Source organism: Falco naumanni, chromosome 1 (genome assembly GCF_017639655.2).
Source record: "Falco naumanni isolate bFalNau1 chromosome 1, bFalNau1.pat, whole genome shotgun sequence".
In the NCBI taxonomy this organism is placed as follows: Eukaryota; Metazoa; Chordata; class Aves; order Falconiformes; family Falconidae; genus Falco; species Falco naumanni.
Window position 1 is genome coordinate 109587841 of NC_054054.1, and position 19678 is coordinate 109607518.

Genomic DNA, 19678 nt, shown 5'->3' on the forward strand with positions numbered 1-19678 from the left:
GGGGCCCCGCCGCGCATGCTTGGGCCGCCGGCGGAAGGGGCCGTGCGCCTGCGCGGCGGCCGGAGTCGGGGCGGGGGCGCAGGCGCGCTGGGGCCGGGCAGCCGGTGATGGCGGCCGTGGTGGAGTTGGGGGGGTGCGGGCCCATGAGGCGGCCCGGGCCCCGTGCAGCCAGCGCAGCCAGGGAGGGGCGGCGGCGCCGCGGCTCGCACCCGCGCTATGGCGGGCGTGTTCGACATCGACCTGGACCAGCCTGAGGAGGCGGCTTCGGACGAGGAGCTGGAGGAGGGGGTGAGAGGCGGCAGCCCGAGCCGGTGCGGGGCGGGAGCGGAGCGGCGGCGCCAGGGGCAGGCGTGAGGGGCGGGAGCGGCCGGCGGGCGCCCTGCCGGCGGGGGCGGGCCGGGCCGGGGCCGCGCGGGAGGCCGGGCGAGGCGGAGCGCGGGGCCGGCTGCCGGCCCGGGCCGCGCAGGTGAGGCGGCCGCGCCCTGCCCGGGGGGGGCGGTGGAGCCTGCGCCCGGCCCGGCCAGGCCTGGGGCGCCCGGCGGTCTCCAGCGCGCCCGGGGGCTGCCGTGGCGGCTGCGGGTGCGGGCAGGGCCGCCTGGCGGGCGGGCGCGGGTCGCGCCGCCGGCGGGGTCGCCGCGCTCCGGGAGCCCCCTCCCGTGGAAGTTGTGCGGTGGGTTTCCCAGCCAAGTGCCGCAGCGGTGGGGTGGGTTTTTTTCTGTGTGTGTGTGTGTCTATTTTTTTTATTATTTTTTTTAATTGTCACATGTTGTAACGTCGGTGCAGAAGGGCTTTCTTTCTGGCACTGCATAATGTCGTTGCTCTAGCGCCAAAATTAAAAGCAAAGTTTCACCGTGCTGCGTTGGGCGCCTGTCCGTGCCTCTCCCATCTCTGCTTCCCAAAGGCTTCCCCCTGCAGCCTGTAGTCTGTCGTTTTGCAGTGCTCATCTAGATCCAGTTCAGGCTTTGGAGGAATCTTGTTACAAGATCCCTGTTCACATTTTTCTAGTGCTATTTGGTTTTGATACTCTTGCTTATTAAATATTTACTGTTGCTTAAACCGCTACCACATTTATTTTTTGCTATTTAAATACTAATGTCGGTCTTGAAGTCTTGGAGATAACCAGATACTCTGCGTCGCGGTTGGGATCCCCATGCTACGTATAAGTTGTAAAGACATTCTTTGACAGCCGAAGGCTTGGCCATTTCTCAACCCGCAGGAAAAAGCACTGTCACCTCAATAATCAATAAAGTACTTGGCTTAAAAAAATGTCACTTGCATCACTCTGTTAATGCTGCCAAGAACAGATCCGAAGCGGGGTGGCAAGAAAGTTGGATTTGTGCTCTCCTGTGTTCCAATAATTCAATCTCAGGGAACAGTTTTAGAAGTTCATTAGTTATTGTGGGTTGTAAAAAATGGCAGTGACTGTTTTTAATCATGCAGCTGTGGACTTGAAGGCACCTTGGCAACCTCATCTGGTTCTCAGGTGCCTTTTGGCAAACAGGTAAAGGAGGGTGCGAATGGACTTGAAATCAAAATGGAACTGAAAAGCAGGGAACATAAGAGCAGGAAAGAAGGGGAAGTGTCAGGATCATGGAAAGGGGAAAAATGTTTCACTGACAGTTATCTCTGTAGGCATTGTGCGTGTTTTAGAAGGATCAGAAAGACACTGCAGCTGGAGCACCTGAGGTCGTTACATTTGAAGTGAGCAAGGTGTAAAGGCTGAACTGTCTTGTCTGATCTCTGTGGTGCTGGCCCCTGATGCCTCCTGGAAGCTATAAGCCTAATAGCAGCAAGAGCAGAGCAGTTGGAGTTTTGAATAGCCGTGGCCATTCTAGAAAATCTGAAAAATTGTTTCAATGGAGTGTTTGCTCATAAGCCATATGGTTGTTTGCACTAATTATTATGATGAAAAAAGCAGCCTTCATTTTTGTGTTTGTAATAAATGAAACAGCGTGCATGGACTGAAGGACTGATCGCCTCCCAGCCAGATCACCATTGCGTTTCTTGGTTTTGTGAAATGAGAAAAAATCCTGAAAATAGCAGAACAGTGTCTATTGTGAATTTTGTTCAAGTTAATACTGAAAATAAAAACCATAGTTCAGAAGGGCAAGAAAAGCATGTGTCAGCTTTGCCAGAACCATTGGGTAACTTGAGAAGTTGCTTTACGAACATGATGGGTGTTTATTTTCAGTGTTTGTTGAATATTATTTTTTTTTAATTGGTTTGTTGGCATCTAACGGTAGGGTCAAGGGTAGCTTTAGTGGGTTTTATTGTGAAACAGATGTCAGTAGGCTGGATTTCTCTAATAAATGTTATCGAGAGGACATGAGGTAGGAACTCTCTCAGCTGGAAACAAACTTGAACTTTTAGACTCCATAATTGCTTGTGGTGCTAGTAGCTGGAACCGTAGCTGGAACCAGCAGTTGAATTCCCCTCTAGATCGCTGACCAAAATAAAGCAGGCTCTGTAAACTTTAAATAGTTTGGAAGCTATTGAAAGTTTCTGATTTTCTTTGGTTAATTTTTTTACTTACATAATATTTGAAAATGCACTCCTTGGCATGGTCTGCTTTTTGCAGATCTCGTGTGTTTTGGGGTTTTTTTTTGTTCTGTTTCTCTGAATTTCACACGTCACTCAGTAGATAGGTATTCAGTCTGTAGGTTCTGGGCTGTTTCTCACTAATTTGCAGTTGTTATTTTATGTACATATTTTTTAAAATAAAAATGTTAAGGTATAACCTAAAGCTCGTTAGAAGCATGGCCATTCAATTCTATTTGTATTCATTCCAGCTGTCTGCTTGGTTTGCACTTCTTTGGCCTTGTAGAGCCACAATTACAGTGAAGTATTATCTTGCATAAGGGATCAAGTTGAAAATCCTCTGAAGAAAATACCTCTTCAGAATTAACTACATTCTTTAATGATGACTAGTTCTGATGCTGAAGCGCTTGAACCTTCTTCAGTAATATTTGCTTGCGTTAATCTATCTGAATGATTATTGGCCAGAAAAGGTATTTAACATCAGAGTAAAGATTACCAATAGAATAATAAAAACTTCCCAGTAGATTATTTGGTTCTAGTACATATGAATCCCAGTTCATCTAGTCACATAATCTTTACGTTCCAATTTGCATAGTATTGAATGAGGATTTTGTAAGAGCAACTGTAAAGAAAAATGCAGTACCTTAACATTTTTCAAATTCAAAATTTGTGTCTGTGAAACTGTTACCTCTAATACTGAAGTGGTTGAATAACAATGTGGCTGGGTGAAGGTGGTTGGTTCTCTGTGTCCCTGTTTGAGATATGTGGAAGTATTGCAGGTCTTGCACAGAATTTTGCAGATTTCTTTGTCTTCTGCTGATAACTTATTATTCCTGACCTTTAGATTTATTTAATTATATACTATAAACTAATTCTATATAAAATTAGTTTTATATCTATATAATTTAAGAAGTTGTAAAGCACATCAGTCCATTTACTTTGAACACTTCTTTTTTTCTTCCGTTATAATTAATCTTCCTTCTACCCCTCCCATCCTCAGGGTCAATTAAGTGAGAGCATGGACCATGGAGGAGTTGGCCAATATGACCTGTAAGTTGCTGCTAGAAAATGTTCTGTATCATTCATGCGAGCTACATATGACTTCTAATTTTGTTACATTGTTAAATAGAAAATTTTGTCATTCTTGTTCAATTTTGAGTTGTTTCTAGTCGTTTCACTATTTCTTCACATTAAAATTTGTGAATTGTATCTTGAAGTAAAATAATAATAATAATAATAAAAACAACTCTGGCAAAACTTGCTGTTTGTCTTTCAATCCTTGTTTCTCCTAATATATCTCTTGTACTTGAATAGTATTTGTAATATGAATCTGATGCCCTGTCTGCAGCACATTGTACGTTCTGTTCTTTTTATAAAGGCTCCAGTTGCAGATTTGCATAACAGTCTGTAGCAGATGAGAATTCAGAAATTCTGATTTGATGTTCAGGAGATGGCTACGTTTGGCATTGCTTCATTTATAGATTTCCAGTTTGTTTGAGCATACCATGTTGTGAGAAGAAAGCAGTGATAGTTAAAACAGTTCAGTTACGTTGAAGAGGATCAATCTGTTAAGTCTTTTGCAGAACTGTAGCATAATTTAGATGCATCATTAAATTTTGAATCAGTCATCTTTTGTGGCATGTTTAGAGTTGTGAGACTTTCTTGTTACAGCTTTCTCTGCAAAATATTTGTGTTACAGAAGTCTTACTGTGACTGTTGGGGCTGCTGAATGTGATCTGAAACTTCAACACGCCTTATACCCTTTGCTTGAGGTCTTGTAGGAATATCTTAAGTCAGTTTAAGGCTTTAGTCTTTTAAACTTAATTCTGGTGTAATACAGGGATTTATTGTGCATTAAAATGAAGGAATTTGAGGGAAATCTTGATAGTATAACCCCCCAAAATTTGCAGGCAATCTTTTCTGTGCAAGTTGCAACTTACTGCAACACACCTAAGTAAAATTTCTGGTGCTGGGAATTCTCCAAATGTCCAAAGAAGTCATTCAGTTATGTCAGATATACTGTATGCTTTTCAGAAAGTAATTTGCTTGCTTGCTTTCATTTGATTGTTTTTGAGTGTCAGGTAGTCTTATATGCTTGTTTTGGTTTTATCCAGTGGCATGGAACATTGTGAAAAATTTGAGATTTCAGAGACTAGTGTAAACAGAGGTCCAGAAAAGATCCGACCAGAGTGCTTTGAGTTACTGCGCGTACTTGGCAAAGGTGGCTATGGAAAGGTAAGGAACTCTTTTCTACGGAAGTAAATCCATTACACTGAAGGCGGTTAAAGTTCTCACTCGCTGCCTTTGGCAAGGCCTAATCTTCCCGTCTTGTTTTCTGAAAAGTTTGTTCTACCAGAAGGTAACCTCAGGGCTGCTAGGGCTGGTGTCGTGGGAGCCTGGTGACCGGCAGAGCCACACCGGCTGGTGGCAGTAGAAATGTCCCAAACTGGTTCTGGTTCAGGTCACTAGCTCTTCTCCTTCAGGCAGCGTTGCAGTTTGTAGGGATCACATTTCTCTTTTGCAGAACGTTGGTTTTTTTAATTTACGATGGTTAATGTGGTTGCAATATGTGATTGCTTTTGTATCGGTGTTGTATAGGTGTTTCAAGTACGAAAAGTAACTGGAGCAAACACCGGGAAAATATTTGCCATGAAAGTTCTTAAAAAGGTAACCTAAACGTTCACATTTCACTGCTATCTAAATCTAAAAAAATCTATCCCTCCATTTAGCTTTTACAATTACCTAATTACTTAATATACCTAAAAATAAACCTGATACCTGAAAAAAAAAAACAACAGGTACGGTTGGAATTAGAATTAAACTTTAAATTTTTCTGTCTGTGGTGTTCTTCACAGCTAGTTTAAATAGGTAGGGATGTCCCTTCCAACCTAAATTACTGTGTAATTCTGTGAAATAAAGACTTAAACTTCCACAAAAAGACTCTCACGTTATGTATGTGGAGAAATTTTCTTTTTTATGCTGTTGCTGAGTCACACATAGTGTTGTGGTTTAGTAAACTCAGGATTGAACTAAATATAAAAACCTGTCTTGTTTAGCATGTTCTTGTGCTCACGTATCTCTGCTTTTTGTAGGCAATGATTGTAAGGAATGCAAAGGATACAGCTCACACAAAAGCAGAGCGGAATATACTGGAGGAAGTGAAACATCCCTTCATTGTAGACTTAATTTATGCCTTTCAGACCGGTGGAAAACTCTACCTCATCCTTGAGTATCTCAGTGGTCAGTATGTGAAATTCTGTTAACTGCTTCTTGGTATCTTATATAATTGAGAATTTGGATTTCTCAGTCTAAAAGGCCACGCAGCTATTGGGATGGTACCTTAAAAATGTAAAATGGATTAGTAAAAATACATAGAATAACATACACAAACCTTCTAATTCAATACAATAAAGATGAATGAAGCATAAAATAGTTACTTTTCATGACAGTACAGGAGAGGAGGGTTTTTAATACCTTTCTTCCATCAGGCTTTTAATTCCTGTATGTTAGTCTTAGATTCTGTGTAGGAGTACCTGAGGTTTTAGTCCTTGCAGGGTCTCTGTGAAACAGGGAAGTATTATCTTTATTTCACAGACAGGGAAACAAATGCAGGTTAGGAGCAATTTGCTCAAGCTATAACAACAGCAGAAACAGGGACAGAAATGCTGCTGTTTGTTTGAGCAATTCTTTTGATTTTTTTTTTTATTTCTTTTGATTTCTTCTGCCATTTCTTTAGGTTGCTAGAGGAATAAGTTCTCAGCTGGTTTTTGTGAAACGACTTTTTGTAGAGCAGAATACCTGTTGCTTATAGTTTTTCTAGAAAATGGGAGTTTGACTGACTAAAAATGATACTTTAATAGAGTATAACCTCATTTTTCTTATGACAGGAGGAGAACTATTTATGCAGTTAGAGAGAGAAGGGATATTTATGGAAGACACAGCTTGGTAAGTGAAACTATTTTGGTAAATTAATAGTTTCAGGTGTGGGTTTTTTTTTCCAAGTGCTTAAACTGTATACTCTGACTTGAAAAACTACATATAACTACTCATTCATTTCACAGTCCAGTGAAAAAAGCAGTTAACTGGGTTTTGGGAAGATGTATGTGTTCCATTCTTGCCAGTTTGTGCTGGTGTAATTCCAGTCTAACTACAGAAGACGGTCCATTGCTGGTTGCTGAGTGAGGCTATAATCCATAGGGCTGTGGTAGAAGAGGTGGTTTAGGTGTTGAAGACAAGACTGTGAAAGACTTGCTGTAAATGCAGGTTTTGGTGGGGTTTTTTTTGTTATTGGTCCACGCACAATTTGACCAGCCGGTTACAGAATTTCCAAGTCACTGTGATGACTGTATTCTAATGATCAAATCTGTGAAGTGATAAAATCAATTAAGCTAATGAAAGAGAAAAAGCCTTCCGAGTAGTGATATTTTACATATAAACAGCTCGAAATTATCCCTTATTGATTAAGCTTCACACAACTGAATACAGTCGTATCTTCCCACAGTGCATCCCGATAGTGCCTTAGGAAAGCTTTGATGTCCATATGGGGCTGTAATACTGTTCCACAGATAGCATTCTGGGTGCTGCTGGTTACCTTCTTAGCTTCTTTTTTTTTTTCTTTTTTTTTTTCTCCCTTCTTCAATTTTGCCATCCAGACGTAGTAGTACAGATTGAAGCATATTTTAACCGCTAACTGGTAGATTCAGATTCCTCCAAATATATTCGCAAAACAGCTACTAAACAGGAAAACCTAATGCTAATGGCGTAATTTTAGTTCAGTGTGGAGTCTGTGTGCCTTTTGGCAAACCAACCTCAAAGGCATCGTTGTTTCTCTCATTTATTCTCTCATACACTTCTAATGATACTTTCAAGGAACTGTTGCTACGTACATAATAGTCTTAGTGCTTAAGATGCTTTGCATGATTGGATATGTCTAATTTTGTGGCATATGTTTCCTTTCAGCTTTTACTTGGCAGAAATCTCAATGGCACTGGGGCATTTGCATCAAAAAGGAATCATCTACCGTGATCTGAAGCCAGAAAACATCATGCTTAATCACCAAGGTAGAAATATAGTAACAGTTGCGTTGCCAGTCATTTGAAAACAGTTCTTCAAAGGTCACAACACTTCTCTTACATGAATTTCCTTAGAACAATGGCATGTTTGTTATCACTCCTGGTATAACTGAAGAATTGCCAAAGCTAATTGCCTGCCCTTAAATACAGCTTCTTGGACTTTAATAGGCCACAGCAGGCTCCGTGTGTACACACAGACTTTTTTTTTAATGGTTGACCTGCTATTTCTGCAGCTCTGGACTTTTTCTTCTGCTGGTCATTGTAAAGTGCATAAAGATCTGTGTCTTCAGTGTACTCTCAGTGACATTTTAGTCAGTGGGGCTGACTGAAGACATTTGTTAGGAAGGGCAGTTTAGGTAGGGTGCCAATTCATCCGTAGCTGAAATGACTGACTGAGCTGTTGACGCTTTACCTGTCAGTAGTAGCTATTCCTGAATGTGTTTTTACGTTGCCCATATGACACTGATTGAGTCTGGCAATCTGTACCATCCAGTATTTTCATGCTATCTTAAACAACTTACTTAGTCCAGGTCTTTGTACTGAATTATTCAGGGCACTTTACAATGTGTTGAAGGTTGTTACCTGAACTCTGAAGCAAGTGGTAAAATTTGATAGCCTGCCTTCTTGTCTGAATGATGCTCCACAATCTTTGTATTTAAATACTTTTGTCTATATGTGAATAAGCACTTTGTTATGCAGGTATAATGCAGAGGTTTTATCTGTAAGTGTGATTACCTCATTCTGTTTTATAGCTGTATTGCTTTGTCAGACAACTGAAGGTATCTGGAAGTGGTTCAGAGTTATTACATATTCATGTTAAAAATTCCTATTTTTTAATGTTACTTATACAAATGTCAGAATTCTGGCAAGTCTTAAATTTTATATATTTAATTTCAGGTCATGTAAAATTGACTGACTTCGGATTATGTAAAGAATCTATTCACGATGGAACAGTCACACACACATTCTGTGGAACAATTGAATACATGTGAGCTGCATGATGAAATAGAAAAGTATTACTCTGGTCTGGGGGGTAATGGCTAAATTTTGCCTTTTTCAACTAATGGTCCATATGTTCAGTCACTTAGGGAAATTTTACTTGTTTTGTTTGGAAACTAGTAGTCAGAATTAGTTATTAAGCTTGTTAAAATACTTTTGTATTTTCAATTTTTCTGATTATAGGGCCCCTGAAATCTTGATGAGGAGTGGGCATAATCGTGCTGTGGACTGGTGGAGTTTGGGGGCATTAATGTATGACATGCTGACTGGAGCAGTAGGTGCACAGTTACAATTGCATGTATTTCTCTTCATAGATTTTGTAGTTACCTGTATTCTAATTCGGATGCATGTATAAATACGTATGTATTTGTATATATACAGATTGCAAGTAAGAAATAACTAAACTACAGCTACACTTATGTTGGCTACAGTCGTGAGATGCTCTCATCCAAACACTTACTTAAAAGTCCCATTTGCAGTAATTTTATCTGCTTTATAAAATACTGAAGTGAGTTCTGTGTGCACAAATAAAAGATCTGAATGAGTCCCATTTTTCCTCCCATTACAATGGTGCTTTCTAGCCTCCTTTCACTGGGGAGAACAGAAAGAAAACAATCGACAAGATTCTCAAGTGTAAACTCAACTTGCCTCCCTACCTCACACAAGAAGCCAGAGATCTGCTTAAAAAGGTAGAATTTTAATGAATGTCAGTACTACACTACGTGCGTATGTAGAAAACAGAAATATTACAATGGTACCACTATGGCTATTCAGTCCAAGTCTGGACTTATTACGAAGTCAGCCAGCCTTGTTTTGTGTGGTACAGAAGGTGATTTTCCTTGCAAATACAATTGTTTTCTAATGTTAGTGCAGTTTTTCTGATTGTTCTGTAATCACTCTGCATGGTATTCATTCAAATGATGATTCATGTCAGAACTAGCCTAGTCATAACGGCATAACTAATTTTGCTCTTTTGGATGTTATTTCTCATTAAGCTGCTAAAAAGAAATGCTGCCTCACGTCTAGGAGCTGGTCCTGGAGATGCTGGAGAAGTTCAGGTAACTTTGGAACTCAAGAATTCTTGTATTAGTGCATTGAAAATAAAACAGCTTTGAGGGTGCATCAGGGAAGGAGAGTATATCTGTTGAAGTGTAACGAGCGAAAAGGCAGCCACATGTGACAGCTGATGCAAATTTGAATGCTTTAAAGCTTCACAAAAGCAGCTGTCGACCTATTTGATAATTTGAGATTTGAAAATTACTTTTTATTCTTTAACTCTTGTCTTCCAGTGGATCTTTTCTGCAGTTGCACAATGCTAATAGTACAGGCAACTATCTAAAGGCAATGAAAAGCAGTCCGACAAAATAACTGCCAGCCCTTGGATTTAGTGCAGCTCTTTCAAGGGAACAGTGTTGTTAGTTTGCACTCAGTGTTGCGGAGTGAAAAGTTAAGGCAGAGGCTTAGTTCCTGTTGCTTCCAGCTTGATTTTTTTTTTTTGCGACGAGATTAATAACGTGTTAGAGAGTCCTTCTTATTACCCAGTTCTGATAATTTGTCATTAATACAGTGTTTTGTCATTATTTTTAGATATCTGAGTTAAAGTTGAAAAATGTAGAGGTATTTTGCATGTAAACTTGGTTTTTCTAATACTTTCAAGGAAAACATGAGAGGGGATGTATGTTGTCTGACTTGGAGGTATGGTATCAATTTTCAGCTCTTCCAGCTTCTCTGATGTAGTGCTGGAGATTATATTATACTAGACCCATATGTGATTTTGGAAAGGAAGACACCACAGAGAATGGTCTGAAAAGAACATGCCTCATTCTTAAATTGCTGTGATTTATACCCAAAAGGCGGATCATGACTCTGTGCTATTGCTGACTCTTGTAGGCTCACCCGTTCTTCAGACACATTAACTGGGATGAGCTGTTGGCACGAAAGGTGGAACCTCCTTTTAAACCCTTATTGGTATGTACTCAGAGTGCTGTGAGATATTACTCGTATGCCTTTAGGAAAGGTCTTAAAACAATGTGGAATCTAAAACTTAGAAATGTTCACTCTTACAAACTGGAGGGCCATGGTTTTCTGGTACTTCAAAACAGTTCAACTGATGTTACTGGTTCTCAGATCCACTCTTGTCAAATTAGAGATGGCAGATCTACCACCTGATCTGCCAGATATACTGCCTGATGCAGACTGATTTTTTTCTTCTCTTTTTTTTTTTTTTTTTTTCTGAGAACTAAGCTGTATCAACATTAAAAAAAACCCAACTGTTTAAGTCTTCACACAGTATGAAATACTGGCTGTCATGAGCATGCTGTTTTGTCGTATTACTCTGTGGTCATGGTGCTCATCCATCACTGGAATAGGATCTTGCTTTTTTAATGTGAGAAGGTGGCAAAAATCAGCTGGAAGCTAATTCGTCCTTCTGTTAAGTCTTCTGGAGGAAGAAGGTTCTGCTGCAGTTTTAATTCCTCCTGCTTCTAATCTGTAGGTTAAACAGACTTGCAAGTGCAGTTCTCTCTGAAGTCCTGTTTCTAAACATTATACAGCAAGCCTGTACTTGGATGAAACTAAGATGATAAATAGTTGCTAAGCAAAAGTAAATGAAATCACCTAATTAAGCATTTTGTATGTTTGCTTATTAATAGTTACAATACATCTTGTCTATTGTAGGCAGTAATTAAAGCTTACCTCAAACCAGTGATGTGATGAATATGCTTCTATTATCCTATGTTATATTTTGATGGTGTGGGGTGTCTGTCTTTCTCCACCCACCCCACCCCGGATACAGTGGGCTACAGCAGCAGTGGGTACTGCCACCCTGATAGATCCTGACTACTAAAAATCTCACTTTAAACTGACTTGGGCATCACTAATGTTGAGCATACTACAGCTTGGGGGCTCCAGACCCTTTTTTCCTCACAGTTTTGAATGAAATTCAGAATGACACAAGACTGATATTTGCAAATGAATTATCTGAAGATAGTTTTGGGTTCTTCTGCTATTAGCAAGTTTTATGAAAGTTATGTGTACAAACCAGATGGTTTTTGAAAACATGCTTCCATGGTTGCATGAAGGCCTGCAGAATACATACTGCCTTTTCATAGGAATGAGAGAAAGGATCTTGGAATTATGTCTGTTGTTCTTTGGCTGAATTATAAATACTCTTGATAGTCACTTACTCCAGAGCTGTCACCTATCCCTCACAGTATAATCACTTCTCTATGTGCAAAACCAGGATGAAATTATCTGGAGAGGCTGCCAAAAGCTAGTAGTTGCAACTGTTCTATACTGGTTGCTAAACTTGCAAGAAGCTGGCATTGTATTTCTAAAAGATTTTGTTTGTAATTTGAGATTTTTTTTTAAAGGCATCTTTTTAATTTGTGTTCCTTTTTGATCCATAATTTTTGCCCCTCCCCCTTGCCTTTATTTCTCAGTGTCAGTGCCCATAGTGACCTCCCACTGGCAGCGACAGGATTCCGACACCACTCCAGGGTTTTACTACAGCAGAGCTCTGCCAAAAACCTATGGAATGAACTCCATCCAGAGGCTACACTGATCACCGCTAAGCCATTTGGTTGATATCTGTAATATAAACCCTTAATCATTTTGTTTTTGCAAAGCAATCTGAAGAGGATGTGAGCCAGTTTGATTCAAAGTTTACACGTCAGACACCTGTTGATAGCCCAGATGACTCTACTCTCAGTGAAAGTGCCAACCAGGTCTTTCTGGTAAGTGAGCCAGGGAAGAGTGTGTGATGACTGTAGAGAGGTATGTTGTGTTAACTGGAAACAGTAGGGCATTTCAGGTAAATTATTTCTAGGGAATCTTTAACACCTGATGCTTGAAGCAAACTCTAATTTTAAACACATGTTCTGCAGCAGGTCTGAAATTTTTAAGGGCTTTGAAAATACTTCGTTTGATTGTTGCTGACATTTTCTTTTTATAGATAAACCAGCCAACAAATGTTGCTTGCTTTCTGAAATGTCAGCATTCTAATTCATAGTTGCATTGTGAACCATGGACATGTGATTGCTTTCATACTCATGCAGAGAGGACAATGTCGGTTCTATAGATCAAAATTAATTACATTGAGTATGCCTGTGGGAATCTGATCTGGGCAGAGGTATCTGGGGTGTGCAGGCACCTGGGTGAGGAACTCCCTGAAGTCCTGCTGTTTGCTTCAAGCAGTGAGTAGAAGTTTATATATCTACATTTAATCCTCCTTTTTGTAATTCTCATTTACTATTTCATGCTTATCATAACTGCAGAAGTGATCATCAAAGTAAATCTTGCCTGTAAGTTACAGTGCACTCATTCCTGTTTTGCAGGGTTTTACATATGTGGCTCCATCTGTACTTGAAAGCGTAAAAGAGAAATTTTCTTTTGAACCAAAAATTCGATCACCTCGCAGATTCATAGGTAGCCCTAGGACGCCAGTCAGGTATCTTTGATTTTTTTTTTCTTTTCTTTTTTTTGTGTATTACACTTTTTGGCAAGTAGTTGAAATAGATCTGCACTAGAAATAAAAAACGTGGCATTTCTTCTCAGTAAGCCCATCACTTCATTAGAAGTGCAGCATTGATCCTGTTTTACTGTTATTAGAGACAAATCCGTGGTGTTTGGCAGCACAAGAAGTACTAATTTGCTTGCTGTTCAGTGCTGATACAGCCTCACAGGCTGGTGACTTTGGTAGACCATTGCTCTAGAACTCTTTCAGAAGATCCTAAGTACTTATGTGCCGCTAAAGAATCATGTTAGTACAGAAAATTCCTCCTGCAATCATCTAGACGTAGATTCTCACTGCTCACATGAGAGAATTTTACTTTACAAGAGACCATTGTAGAAGCTAGACATGGAAACTTTCTCAGACTTCTGGAAGTGGAAGGAAGAATTACAAATGCTTCTCAATAGGCATTTGAGTTCAGCTTCCTGCAGAGTAAAGGACATACCTTGGTGCTGTGTGTATCTTCATCTCTGATTTTTGTATTTCTTGTTTTAAAGCCCTGTAAAGTTTTCCCCTGGGGAGTTCTGGGGAAGAGGTGCTTCTGCCAGCGCATCAAATACTCAGACACCTGTGGAATATCCAATGGAGACAAGTGGAATAGAACAAATGGATGTGACAGTCTGTGGAGAGGCCTCTGCACCACTTCCAATCCGGCAACCAAACTCTGGGCCATATAAAAAACAAGCTTTTCCCATGATTTCCAAACGACCAGAGCACTTGCGCATGAATCTATGACAACACAATTTTTTTAAGCCTTTGAAGGTGGAAAACAAAGAACGGACATAAGCCCCCTTGAAGTTGAAATATGAGGGCTTGTATGGTTTACTTTTAAAAAGTGACAGTATCAAAGAGTCAGTCATTGCACAGAGCGACTTGGAAAGCAAAGAAAAACAGATTTTTTTCTGTCAATCAATGGTGCATAAAAAAACTTTAGAAAATGGTATTGCAGAACTCTAGGCACATCATCTAACTGATTCGCAGTGACATCTTCTCACCTTATCAAGGATTTTTCAGCTTGATAGCTTGAAACTGACAGTATTAAGGGTCAGGATGTTGCTTCAGAATCACTGGTCTAGTTGTGAATGTGTCCAGGAGGGTTAGCCCTTTCACTAGGCAAAGTACGAAATGCCTCTATGCTTGCGGCTGAGGAATAATTAGCATGCAAGCTTGGTTAAGCTGTTTCCTACAATGGGGTGGAATCAAAGATGAAAGATAAAATTAATTGGTATTTCACATTCAAAACATAATGAGTTTTTTATATATATAAAAAAAATATATTTTTCAAATAGACTTTTTGATTCAGCTCATTATGGAAAGTATCCCAAAATTAAAACCGCAGAATAATTGGTTGCTGTGAAGAAAGTAAAGGCTCTAGTTCTGATTTTTCTCCTCATGAAAGAACAAATCAATAAGCAAATCACTCAGTTACCAGCTTGGCAATGTGGGGTGGGAGAGAACGGTTTCACTTGCTTACCCAGCTGAAATACCTGTTCCTGCAAAGACAAACGGATCTAATCAAACGGCAATGCTGCTATGTTCTAGGCTTAACTGGAAGCCATGGGCTCACATACATGTCCTGCTTATTTCATCCTTGTCCTCAGCAGACATTTCACTGGGAAACATCACTTTTGTATACACTAGTCCTTAGACGGAGACAGCTGAAGACGTTCAGATTCTTACCCATATAAAAGATCAGGAAAAAGTGCATCGGAATACAAGGTCGCTAGAAACATATAGGAAGTACCACAGGAAACATACACGAATTCTACATAGTATAAGGTGATAAAACTTTTTGTAACCAGTGGGTAAGAATTTGAGGATTTATTTTTTTTTTTTTTACATACTTTGCTTATGGGAGTTCCCTGCCATTATACATTTCTAAATTTAGCAACATTTTTTTCTATGCTGGGGCAGTAAGTTTGCTGATTGTATGAGAAAAGTGTTAAATGGCCTTTCAGTGAATGTCTTCCACAGTGGGTCAGAACTTTAGCAACTTAATTTAGGAAACATGTTCTAAGGACACTATTTATGTTTTTGAAATTGTCACAATCTGTACAAATGACTTACAGGTACAAAGAATAAAATAAAGGTAACTTTACCTTACTTAAAATACTTCCTGCCTTAAAGAAAGCATTTCCATGAACATAGCTGGTGAAAGGGTTAATATCTGCAGAGCTTTACACTAGTTAGAGTGTGTATGGTGTGTGCGTGTGTGTGTATATGATCATGCAACTGCATACAAGTCCTGTCACTTTTTGCCTGCCACACGTTGCATTATCTTTAGTCAAACTGTGCAAAGTCTACTTCTAGTGTTTCACAATAGTAGGGATTTTTTTATAGATTCTGCTTACTCTGTGTATACTGAATCTTTTTGAGCCATAGGATCCAAGCCATATAACCATGTTGAATCCAATCAGAGTGCTCTTTTTTAAAATTTGCAAGTCAGAAGGATTCATCAATACCTTGTTGATAGTAACAATGAACCAACAAAAAAGATGGTTATGATTGAGCAAAATTAGTATGTTATTTTTCTTCCTGATAAGACTTTTGTTGGGAAACTTCATTTTTTAGATTTATAAGGAAAAGTAAGTTACCTTATAGTGACACAAATCGTACCGGAAGATTGCCATTTTTCATCTGGTAATGTGGCCACGGGTGACATGTTGTGAAACCGAAATCCAAGTGCTCATGTGTTTGTCTTATGCATATTTGCAAATACGCAGCACTTCAAGCTGTGCCTCTCTGTGCCACTCGTTAACATAGGTTTCCTAACATGTTTACTGGGTAAAAAGGAACTTAGTTTTTTTTTAATTTTTTTTTTTCTTGGGAGGCAGATCTCTCTTGGTCCTAGTTACAGCTAACAGTTGCTTTTTGGTTGGCTGGATTTAATTGTCCAGTAGAATTGGTTTAATATGGCTGGCAAGAATGGCAAGAGTTGTTTGTCTGAGTTCACTGCTCATTACAAATAGAAATCATTTGTTTTAAAAGTAAATTTCATGTACTGTCATTGTTTCATCCCATAGATTATAAGTTTAATTCCCTACCATAACTGTGAAACTTTTGGAGTGTGACTCGGACAGCAAGCACACACTATGCAATATGGTTTATCCTGTATTTATTTGTAAAAATATCAGACATAGATCCTCTATATATATATATAATAGTGTCAAAATTACTAGTCGTGAACTAAGGGGAGTGGAGATCTAGCTCCTGTCTGGCTATTTCAGATAAGTGCAGAATGCATTGAATATTGGAGAGCTTAACAAGTGCTTTCTTTCGTTCATTTAAAAATGTCTTAAATTTTTCATTAGAGTATAGAATCTTATTTTTTTTATTTTGTACAAGCTGCGCTTTTTTAATTATAATCACTGAAAAATTCACTATAATTTGATTTTATAGGATTTTTGTAGCATTACAAAAATATAGTAAAACTGAGGTTAATACCTGTTGTGGCTAACCATATAAAAGTATTAAACTTGAACAAAAGTCATATTTTTTTTTACTAGATGTTAAATAGGGGAATATTTTGTTCTGCAGGTCATTATCACAAAAGGTTTATAGGTCAGCTGTGTTACCAGCAGTTTTTCTTTTCCCATTTGATGCAGAAACTATTCTGGTATAAGATATTCAGAATTTCATAATTTTTCTCTGTGGGAGTGATGCATACATTTGATGCCATTCGTGTACTAAATTGTAATTTTGGGAATGCTGGAATAATTCCTACCAAGACTGTCTTAATTGTGCCATCTGACATTTGAATGTCATCCTGGTATTAGCTCATAATAAAAGATAAAAATAAATGAGTCAATTGTTCTTTTGAATATCCCTTTTTTTTGGGTTTTGCTATTTAAAAGCTGAACTGCTGGAGAACATTTAATATGAGTCCACTCTGATTATACAGTGGATGTTTACTTTGGGTCTGTTCTCTTTGTAATAACTCCCAACCTGCTCTTACTGTTAATCAAAAAGTGCATCAAACACTGAGGGAGACTGCTACTGTTCTTAGGACAGATGCTTGGGATTTGGTGTTTTTTAAAAATTCTCTCTCTACAGCAGGAGAGTTGCCTTTTCCTTTGCTTCCCCCAGTTTACAGGGACATCCTTTCCCTAAGGGATAAAGGAAGAGAAGCTACTAAGAACAAGGCAAATTATTTAAATATTCTTCCTGCAGATCCTTGATGGTACACTGTATACAGTTTCTATGCATGAACGTGTACAGATCGTTCTCTTCTAGATTAATTTGGCTTTGTAGCTGCCGTCAAGAAACAGACTTGAGCTGCCTTAGTAGAAATAAAGGTAATCCCCATTCTGTTTTTCATCTTTCACAGTTTACTGGAACTAAATATATTCAACTGCTGAATAAGACGGATGTGAATAGCAACTAAATGCAAATTTAAACATATGCTAATCCAAGTGACCTATTTTTTTAAAAATTTTATTTTAGGAAGTAGGTAGGCCCTAAGTACAACTGCATCTAAATCGTTGTCTTTCATGACAGCTTTAAAGGGAAAGGGAGGGAGGAGGAATTCTGCTTAGAACTTAAAGGACCACACAGATGCTAGTTCTGATCAATCTGTCTTGCCAGGGGCTGGTACCTTCACCTTGGTTCTTGGGCTCTTAAAAAGTGGCTGTTGATTGCCATTTGTCATCCTCTTCTCTGTTCTGTCCCCTGCAGAGTCAGACGTGTGCTGCGTGACTGTGTGTATGAGTGGAAAGCAGGGCAGCTACCCTAGCCTGAGTGGGCTGGATAAGGAAGAGTCGCATCCTAATAGCACGATGCTGACAAGCGGAGCAGAGAGGATGTCATTCATGGATGTAAGTTCCTTGGTTTTTTTTTCCTCTCTGTAACTAAGATGAGAACGACTTGTTTCATTTATGAAGTGTAAACCTGAACTGGTTGATCAAAATATCTTTTTAGCTCTTTGGTTTTTAATAAAATGTGTTTGATAATATTACTGGGTTTGGATAATTTTCATTGGATCTTAAAGGAAAAAAAAATGCATCCACAGAGAGAATAAAAGACAGAATTGTTCCCCTGGCCCTATCTCAGACCAACAGTCACCCTTGTTTCTAGTAAGGGCTTGTTACTACTCTGTGGTAGACCAAGACATCAGCAGCAGTCCAGGGTTGACTTAAAGCATTGCCACTGTGTTTTGTTGTGCTCTGTCAAAGTCTTGCTGAGCTTTACAGGCCAGGTGACACTGTTGAGTTCTTGTGTTGATTTTTTTTTTCTTCTTAACCTCAAGTGTAATACTTTGAATTAGTTTCATAGTTTTTAGTAAAAATGACAGCCTTGTATACAGTCCTCGATGCCTTAATTCCTCCAGTGTGCAGTATCTGTCTCAGATACTGAACTACCTGTTCAAGTAAGCAGTTTATAAATACTTCTGTTCTATAGCAAAAGAGTATTTAGTTCAGGTTAATTTCTTTCAAATTTCCCTGCATACTTCGAAGGTGTATGTGTAAAGTAGCGTGTTTCTTGATCTGTAACTACCCTCCTAGTTCATCTTAGGCCTGCCAGCACAAGCTATTGGTCCTGACAGACCCCTGCAGCTTTGCACTGTCACCGAATTGCAGATTCCATGATTCTGTGATGGAACGGCAACCTGCTTTCTCACTTTTCCCTGCTGTATAAGTAATGGGGCTGCTGTTTGCTTATAGCCAATCCAGGGTAAGTTAAAGATTTTTTTTTTCATTTTTTCAGTTACAATTGTTATTCTGCCCAGTATTTTAGAAAGGGCTGGTTATTGTATCTGCTTTATAAACTGCGTATTGGGCTCAGTCACTCATTTTACTCACACAAGCAAGGCTTTTTAAAAGGTGCTGCCTGATGACTAAATTAAATATAGCACTCATTGTTTACACAGTATTTATACAGTACTGGTATGAAGAAAAAACCCTTAAACCACTCTTTAGCTAAACTGTATATTCATGATTAAGGTTGGGAAAGTCTGATTGTGTAACCAAGTGAGCTGCCAAAGTCTCTGTGGGCCCATCAGAGACTCAGAATCCAACCTTAAGTTCCCCCTGCTCTTTTTTTTTTGTTCCTTGACTGATACAATTCCTGTCCAGCTCTCAAGGGAAGTTCTGCTGCCGCAGCAGCCTGAATATCACCAATGATGAAATTCAAATAACAGTTCTGATCTTGTATGAGTTCCAACTGCAAGCTAAGGCATAGCTAGATCTCTCCGAGGAAATAAAGAGCGGTTTGTTCCGATGATACTGGAGGTACCAGTGCAAGCCCCTTACAGCACAGCTCTGGCTGTGGCCAAGCTCTAATTCTTCTTTGTCACCCTCAGGATTGCTCTTAACGCCATTCAGCCACACATTCTCCAGACTAAGTACCTCACCTGCTGGGAAAGGCTTCCATGAGAACCAGCCTCTTCTACTCCCGTAAGTTTCCAATTACAGACTTAGAAGCTTTGGCCTGTTTTCTTTACGCTGGAGTCTTATTTTTTTCCCCAGTCACTCAGCTACCGTGGTGGAACAATCATAGGGCACACTTACACTCAACTGCAGTAAACTTCAAACAAAAATACAATTAGCAAATACACAGCATG

The 19678-nt window shown here is 39.5% G+C and overlaps 1 protein-coding gene across 2 annotated transcripts; it reads left to right on the forward strand.

Moving 5' to 3' along the window:
• Positions 1-47: 47 nt before the first annotated feature.
• On the forward strand, positions 48-16922 carry RPS6KB1 (ribosomal protein S6 kinase B1). 2 transcript variants are annotated; one of them, XM_040618321.1, is made up of 15 exons: positions 48-288; positions 3539-3588; positions 4653-4773; positions 5137-5205; positions 5631-5778; positions 6426-6483; positions 7498-7598; positions 8508-8598; positions 8793-8883; positions 9191-9298; positions 9605-9667; positions 10500-10577; positions 12236-12343; positions 12944-13056; positions 13617-16922. In XM_040618321.1, exons 1-15 carry the CDS (start codon positions 217-219, stop codon positions 13852-13854), a joined length of 1509 nt encoding a protein of 502 aa, XP_040474255.1. In that variant the 5' UTR covers positions 48-216; the 3' UTR covers positions 13855-16922. The 2 variants fall into 2 exon arrangements, with proteins under 2 accessions (XP_040474255.1, XP_040474265.1); XM_040618331.1 differs by lacking the exon at positions 48-288 and adding an exon at positions 289-311.
• Positions 16923-19678: the final 2756 nt, after the last annotated feature.